Source organism: Micromesistius poutassou (assembly GCF_964030765.1).
Source record: "Micromesistius poutassou genome assembly, chromosome: 12".
NCBI lineage: Eukaryota > Metazoa > Chordata > Actinopteri > Gadiformes > Gadidae > Micromesistius > Micromesistius poutassou.
This window is the reverse complement of record NC_140282.1, coordinates 1,098,725-1,107,441: the sequence shown is the minus strand read 5'-3', so window position 1 is coordinate 1,107,441 and position 8,717 is coordinate 1,098,725. Positions and strand designations below refer to the sequence as shown.

The following is an 8,717-nucleotide window of genomic DNA, read 5'->3' as shown; positions in this document are numbered from 1 at the left end:
TCTTTCTCTCTATCAGTCCGCTTTGCTGCCCCCTTGTGGATGAGTAGTTGGTAACTTGAAAGAACTGGAAGCACACATTTGCTGTTAGTACAGAGTCGGGTTGTTGTCCATTTGTGGCAGCCCCTTGTGTGTTTTTATCCTAGATAACATTCCTAGTCAGCCAGGAAAAAAAAACCCACAATCCCTTCAACCTGTGCTTGTGTCTGATTGGCTCGCTGTAGCGTGGTTCCAGCCCCACTGCCCTTCTGGGTCTGAGTCCCTTTTTTGTTTTCGTTTCCCTGCAGAACGACAACAGCCCGCCCGGCGGAGGAGGGGGGCAGGTCAAGATCACAGAGAACCGATCCAAGAAGAGCAGCTTCTTCAGGTGTTCACTGCTCTAGGTCAGCGCCCCCAAACCCACCCCCCCCCCCTCACCCACCGACCCCCCCCCTCACCCCCACCACCCACCACCCCCACCACCCCTCACCCCCAACACACGGACAGCCACAGCCAGTCTGGCTGCTTGAGAGTACAGACCCCGCCCCGCCCCGCCCCGCCCCCCGGGCCCCACACACACACACACACACACACACACACACACACACACACACACACACTCGGGGTTCCTGCTGACTCTGCGGAGAGGCAGGACGCTCGGAGGAAACGAGCAGAACCCACTTCTGTTCCAGGGTGTGACGTGACGTCGGGTATAGGAAACGAGGAAGTAAGGACGAGTCCCGGGTGTCTCCACGTTTTTGGCTTTTGTCTTTTTGTTTCTCTCTCCGGGTGGGAGAGGGTCGTGAACCCATGTCCTCCGCCGCCGCCGTGAGAATGGGCCGTTTCCATTTTGTTTCGTGTCCTTTTTGTATTCAGCTAAAACTGCCTCTTTTACTTAATCTTTTTTAAAAATCTGTTTCTCGAGGAGGTTATTTAAGCAAAAGGAAATTATTTTGAAAGTGGCAAGATGTTGATGATGCACTGTCGTCTTGACTCCGCCTCACGCAGGAGAGGAAAATGCTGACTTATCCGCTATCGGAAAAGTCTGAAAGAAGCCGCAGGAAGGAACAAGAGACAGTTCACAGAGGTGTCGTCGTTGGACAACACGATGGGTCTGCTCCTGTAACGCACCAGGGCGCACACGGCCCATGCTGAGTGTGTGTTTTCTCCACTAGCTTAGCACGCTAAGCGGGCCCTGATACATTAAAGAGCAGACCCCTAATTAATGTCACGAGTGACGCCTGAGTTTGTCTCACGACGACGCCTCTCTGAAAACAGTGTGTTAAAGAGGACACGACAGAAACAGGGCGATACATTTAAGTTTGACCAAAAATAACAATCTGTCCATTACTTGTCATTGTTTGCGTAATTATTATTATTTTTTTTTTATACAAACCTTACATTTGAAGACTTTGCAGTAGCACCGAAGGAAGGAGTCGTTTCAAATAAGAAATCTTAAAAAAAACTCAAAATAATTGACGAGTCAAGTGTTGGATAAAACGCTTTACTAGTATTGCCTTGATTTAATTTGGCAATCTCAAAGGAAATTGCCTGAAATGGACAAGGCACAATCTGTGATGATCCATCTGATCGATCCATCTATCCTTGTTGGCTCAATCTGATTGATCTGTAGGTGTTTGTAGCATCCTAGTGTCCAGTGAATGTTGAAGGGATGCTGCCGCTATGGGGAATCAATGCAAATTTAAATTTAACAATGTGATGAAAGGAATGAATTTTCTAGAGTTTTCACTGCAGTGTCCACTGCTTGAAGCCATCAATACTGTCCCTGTATTTTCCACGGTTTTTGAGTGACAGTGATTGATGCCTCTTATTTGAGAATTGACATTCACCCATAGCGTATTGTAGTGAATGACTGTGGGGAAAAAGTGCATTGGATTATTTCCTGATGGCGATCTATGGTGAATGCTAGCTTTTTATATGCAGCAAGTTGAACAGGAACTCATCTACACTGTGGTAGCGCTTTTCTATAATGTGCAATACTGACCAGTCTTACGTCTTCCCTACGCAAAAAACACAGTGAGGTCAGAGGCCGTTGATCAGAAGTTAAACTAATGACCAATGCCCACAAGATTTTCTCTGACCTATGTGAGCTACGTGTGTCTCCGTTTTTTGCTAGAATTTGAACTTCCCTGTTTGATTCCTGGAGCTCCGTGACGAGGTGTTAGGCACGGTGTAGCAGAGGAACTCGGCTTTCTCACTTCATCCATATCAAGGAGCCAATTTAGAACGAGATCAAGGCCTAAATCCAGCTGTCACTCAAAAGGATAAATTGAAAATCGGAGCATTGGCCTGAAAATAACACATTTCCAATCCATTTATTTTTTTATATCGACATTCGTTTTTTTTAAGGGTGTACTTCTTCAAATAGCAGCATAATACCCCTGCTGTGTTAATCCTGTGTAATAATCATCACATTTTTGTCAATACTGTATTTATATATTTTTGTATTTCATATCCATATGGCACAATTCTGGAGTGTGCTCGTGAAACCATAGGAAAACCACTTCCACCACCACTGATTAGAGAATGAGCTCATGTTAGTGCGTTTCTTTTTTTTTCTTATTTGACAAATGAGGAATGTCCTACTGCCTCTGTTTAGCTAATTCTTAGTATTCTGTTTGTGCATCTGTGTACAGTTTACAAACCACTGCAGCAGTATTTGTTCTCTCTAGCTGCACTTTATCGTGAGTGTGTGTGTGCGTGCGTGCGTGCGTTCGTGTGTGTGTGTGTGTGCGTGCGTGCGTGCGTTCGTGTCTGTGTGTGTGTGTGTGCGTTCGTGTGTGTGTGTGTGTGTGTGTGTGTGCTCTGTGTATGCTTTCTGACACAAGGTGCGTCACTCATGTTGCATACAAAGCAACAGCAGTTGACAGTAAGTAAATGTCCATAATCTGCAATGTATTAAAGCAACATCACACCAGAGGGAGTAACGTCCTAATGGACATCAGCACAGCTGGGACTCGCAGCCCGCGTGCCAAAGATAATCCTACATTTCAGTAGAACAGCACGACCTTGGGGTGTGATATCGCTTTCATACAACAGTTCTACAAGCGCCAATTACTGTAGTTTACAGTAATAAGCGACAACAGATTATGACTTCATTGTTTATTTAATCATTCATTTGGCTCCGCCGACACACATCGGACTGGATTGTTACCCAGCAACACAAACATTGTCCTTCATACGTGCTAGCTACTTTGAGTCGGTTTATAGATTACCGCCGGCCAGCTACTTTGGATCACGTACATTTGTATGTTAACATTGATCGTGCAACCAGAGAAAAAAAAAAACAGTGCTGTTATACTCCATATCAGCACTCATGGACAGCCTCTCGTCCAATAAATGAGTTGGTACAAAGGAAATCCAAGCAATTCATTTCCAGAGCAGAAGTTCCAATCCATGTCCCCATATTGTTATTGTTATTTTTTTGCAACAATGGGACATTTTTGGGGAATTCTTTTCTTAAAGGTGTTTCAGAAAATCATTTAGACAACTTTTCATTGAAAAACCGAAGTCATTCAATATGTGTTGAACGTGAATAAAACCATAAATCTCATCAATGTAAATTACTCTGGAAATGACTCCGCATGGTCTGTCAATGTGTCGACTAGTTAGACTGTTATTGTCATTCTCAACGGGTACGCGGATTGTATGTTTAACTAACGGGCACCAAAGGGAACGCCTAACCAAACTACTATCCGTATAGTTTGAAAAGCAAAGGTATTTGGTAATAGTGCCTGCACATACTCTGTTCTGTGGTTTGGAGCGCTCCATTGGGTTGCTGCATCACTGTATCCCTGCTTCTCTTGTGATTGTAAATGGAAGAACAACTTTCAGCACAATCTAATCCACCATGGCTGTTTTGAGTTACATTCCGATGCCTTCTGTTTTACATCCGATGTACAAAAATGTTACTTAATTTGCTACGTTGTGTGAACGGACACTTTAACCGGTGAAACCTGCTCAGTTGGAAGAGAAACAATGAAAGCAGTCATGGGACCTGTCTTCTGTCTGACCAATAACTTCTGCTTTCATAAATAAATTTTGTTATAAGCATAAAAATGTGGTGTCATCTGACTATTCTATAAATTTAATTAATTTTTTATCATGCCTATTTTTTTTTATTGTTTGTAATCGGATTAATTCCAAGTACAATTTTTCTTTCAACCATTGTGAAGTGTGTGTGTGTGTGTGTGTGTGTGTGTGTGTGTGTGTGTGTGTGTGTGTGTGTGTGTGTGTGTGTGGCCTCAGTTCAATGCTGATGAATCGATCCTCTCCTTCTTGATTGGTCTTTCCGGAGATGGAACAACGATTTCTGCTTTCGTTGTGTACTGGATGTGCTGGATCCGCAATGTCAGGAGAATGGAAAGACGTGGCAGGTTTTAGAATTTAAGTTTCCATCCTCAATAAGCTCCTTTTGTTGGGCGTTTTTTGGGGTAGTTTATTTTTTAAAACGTGCCCTTTTCTGCTCTCTCTTTGCAAGTCATATCGACAGCAGCTTTAATGTGGGAACTGGGTTGAGTACTGGAATACAGCCACTAGGGGACGCTGTGGCCTACTCTTTAGAAAACAGAGCCATTGCGAACTCATAAAGATACGCAGAAGTCCAGTAAAGAAGTTGTGTTGACTAGGACACGCATGATTGGGTCTCTTGTTGTATCGGGGCTCTTGTTATCATGTGTCTATTGCTGTGAGCCGCTACACCACATACTACTGGAACTGAGCGCAGTAGTTTCACCTGCAATCTCTGAAGCAGAACATTCACTTAAAGGTAGGCTAGGAGAAGATGTCTAGGAGAAGAGAAGTTGTTGCTATTTAATTTCGTCCCGCCAATTGTCTCAACATGTCCGCTTAAAGGTGACATATTATACCACCAGGTGTGAGTGTGATTAGCCGTTACAAGCCGTTTTGAAAATCTGCCTCTTCTGACGTCACAAGTGGGCGTGTCCACCTAGATGTGTGCTGGATGAAGAAGCGACATTGCTCAATGAACTTGACTCAGTAACATTTATCATGTGCCAAAACATATCTGTTCAGATCATACCGTGAACATGGAAAAACATCTCTATTTGGCATATAAAAAAACATCAAATCCAAGATAAGTATTTTCTTCAGCATCTTTCATAACTTTGTAGAAAAAAACACACTTTCACTTTCAAACTTTTTATTGATTTGAATGAATATAAAGTTTTAGAAAATAGTCCCTCAATCAGGGGACATTATCGACTGTATTTTGCTGTGTATTCATCCATGGTAATATCCATTATAACAGAGGATCTGTTGGTCACAGGAATATTGCAATTTGCTGCGTTACTATACAGGCAAACTTTGGTGTTTTCTGGCAAAATTCTCATAATCCCAAACTTTGAAAACATAGACATCTTAACACAACTGTAAAAACAAACTAATAGAATGTCATTCATTAAAAATGTTTCATAATTAAAAAAAACTTTATGCACTTTTATGGTCACCGTTGTATTTATTATACAGTGAAATCATAGTAAGGTGGGCAGTAGGCCTATCAAAATTGGGGATTTCCTTTTCGGATCAAATTCTTCATTCCATTATTGTTTATCAATGATTCCCGCTCTTCTTAATTGGCTGGGCAATCAAACAACTTTGAAGAAATTTCTCTCAGCTTCACTGTTGACGATACTGCGGTTAATCTTACAGTGTAGTATAGTTCTCCCCTATGTAGCAATCACTATTTGTTGTCTGTCGTGTAGCTGTCCTTGGCAGTATAATGAAAGAGAGGAATCAGCTGAAACCAGCACGGCAGGTGGTTAGTGTCTGTTGTTATGTAATGATATTGACATTAGGTTATATTTTTGCCTTTGATCGATTCATAACAAATACAATAAAAATAAAAAGTAAATATTAATGTGGTTGTCATGAGCAAATGGTAACTTATAGCTAGGCATTTTTTTAAAATATGTAACACCATTTAAAAAATATGTAATATATGTAATATTTTGTTGGTATCGGATACATATACTTTACGATACATTGTATTTCAAATATTGTATTGATTAGTCAGGTGCTCTTTGCATATGGACTATTAGTGTTGTGCAATGTTGCAATGTAAAACTTTTATTTGTGAGTGCGCGCACTATAAAGGGAAGGAGGCTGCGCGCGCGCCTGTGTGTCAATAAGCCAATCAATGACACCCAAGTGCATTCATTAATTCATTGATGGTATATGTGTTCTCTTTTGAGGATCGTGTGTGTGTGCCAGGCGACTGTAGCGCCTCACTCCGCCTGTGCACCATGGAGGACGGTCCTTTCCGCCGGTTGTATCTGGATTCTGTGTCCGTGCTGTCGCAAGATTGTCGGACATGAGGAGATGTCAGAATTCTCCTGAGTGACTCTGAAGCTTTGCTCCTGGGCAAACCCTCTCTCTCTCTCTCACACACACCTCTATCTCACAACCACACACACACGCACGAGCGCGCGTACACACGCGCACGAGCGCACTCACACAAGCGCGCACACACACACACGCACGCACGAGCGCACACGCACGAGTGCGCGCAAACGCACACACACACACACACACACACACACACACACACACACACTCACAAGCGCACACACACACACACACACACACACACACACACACACACACACTCACAAGCGCACACACACACACACACACACACACACACACACACTCTCACACTACTACTCCACCACCACCACAACGGCTCTGAGGTTTCCTCGATTTGACAGACGGCATATGGCTTTTAGTGAGTGCGAAACTAATCAATCGCCTGTTAGTTATTAAATGACATTTTACTACCATTGAATCTGGTGTTAAAGGAGATTTATGGAGTCACCGCAGGATCCTGCGAACGACCCGGGAACGCGCAGCTGTGAGCCCGCTACGCCAGGCATGGACACGCCGGGGAGCCTGGATCCCCGGAACAAGCAAGACCGTAACGCTGGAGCTATCAAGAGACACAACTGTTCTCCGGCCAGCAAAGGTAGGATACTGGCTCTTTTTGACGTCCCTTTGATCACTAAGTGGAGGGTGATCAGTCTTGAGATACTGGAAAACTTCAAACGCGTGACACCGATACATGCTTCATGTGATCCCCTGCCGAGCTCATATCGGATACTCATACATGCTGTATTTCATTCACATTGAATTTTGACAAGATGTTGGACAGCCGGAGTTACAGAGATCTCTCCCCGCTCAGTGTGCAGCGCGTTAACAAGAATTGACCTCTCAATTAGATCAAATTGAAGAGCAAAAAACCCTTTTCCATCCACTCTAAAGACGAGCAAAGGGCACATTTTGCAGAGTAGATTGGAAAGCCACGCCCCCTGAGATAACAGACGCGCTGAGAGCGAAATTAAGTCATGAATAGTTGTTTTAAAACTGTTCTTCAGTTTGAAATCAAACTATGATGATGACCACAGAGCCGTTCTGAGTGGACGGGTGGTCTAGTGCAGTGGCCTGGTATGAAACAGCTTTTTACTTTTTATTTTGGAAGCTCCAAGATTCCCACACCTGATGACAGAACGCACGTTTTTACAGAAAACGATGTCAGTTTAATTTAATGTATGTATGCCTCATTTTTATTAGACAGGGAGTTAGGCTGGGAACTGCTGCACGCCCAAGTGAACGCTGTAGATCAAAGGTGCTGTAAACAAGAAGTAAGGGGTATTATTTTGTTAAATGTTTTTTTAAACCCAAATAGCGACAGCGATTAGTGAGTGAAACGGGCGGTAAGAATATCCGATTATGTTGACTGCGCCTGCCTCTGGATGAATGAACCTAGCTTATTGAAAACCTCGGACGCTCCCGGCGCATTTCTGACCAACCATAGCAGCTCTGGCGTAATTGGTTCGCGGAAATCACTCTTATTGGTCAAACAAAAGTGCGTAAAATGCAAATCTCCACAATGGCAAATAAACGTAGGGGCTGAGCAGAGAAAAAGGGAAGGTTTTTTGACTGTTTGGTTTCAGGATGTTGCTCTATTCAGCTCTTTATGCTTTCTCTCTTTACAATACACAAATCTTGTGTGTGTATTAATGTATATTAATACAATACACACATAATATGCTTAATGCTTTAGAGTAGGAGCTTAGAGGCTGAGTAACATGTTTATACAATACTCACACAAAGATGGACTTTATCTGTGTGTGTGTGTGTGTGTGTGTGTGTGTGTGTGTGTGTGTGTGTGTGTGTGTGTGTGTGTATGCATTAACACATACAGATATTGGACAGTTATACTGTACTCAAGTTTTTATGTCAAAGTCAACAATACATAATCGTAGGGCAAAGATCACATGCTGTTTGGATAGGGTTGCTCAATCAACCAAGGGCATCTGCTGTGGACTATTGACTTAGCCCTCCTGGTACCCTCACCTGCTGGTCTGGTTTAAATAGACCTGCTTCCAACACACACACACACACACACACACACACACACACACACACACACACACACACACACACACACACACACACACACACACACACACACACACACACACTGCATGTTCTTTCCAGGTTAACTGTAGCCGTCTTCTGCCTTTCCGGCCATGGTCAAAGTGTTTTCACCATGAAGTTCACACAGCCCTACTTTCTCTCATTCTAGTTCAGATTTAATCTAGTTGCAGGTTTCAAACTTGAAAAACCCAACTTTTAACAGGGTCACAGCATTTATATTTATCTTTTTTTTTTCACCCCCAAAAACTCTTGAAGTTTACACC

At 43.0% G+C, this 8,717-nt stretch overlaps 1 protein-coding gene across 1 annotated transcript in view; it reads left to right on the top strand.

Moving 5' to 3' along the window:
• Window positions 1-410, top strand: part of rab8b (RAB8B, member RAS oncogene family) — a 10,941-nt gene extending 10,531 nt beyond the window's left edge. Inside the window, exon 8 of the mRNA XM_084476037.1 lies at window positions 285-410. Coding sequence (XP_084332163.1) covers window positions 285-380 — 96 coding nt within the window. The 3' untranslated portion in view covers window positions 381-410. The remainder of the gene's footprint in view (window positions 1-284) is intronic.
• Window positions 411-8,717: the final 8,307 nt, after the last annotated feature.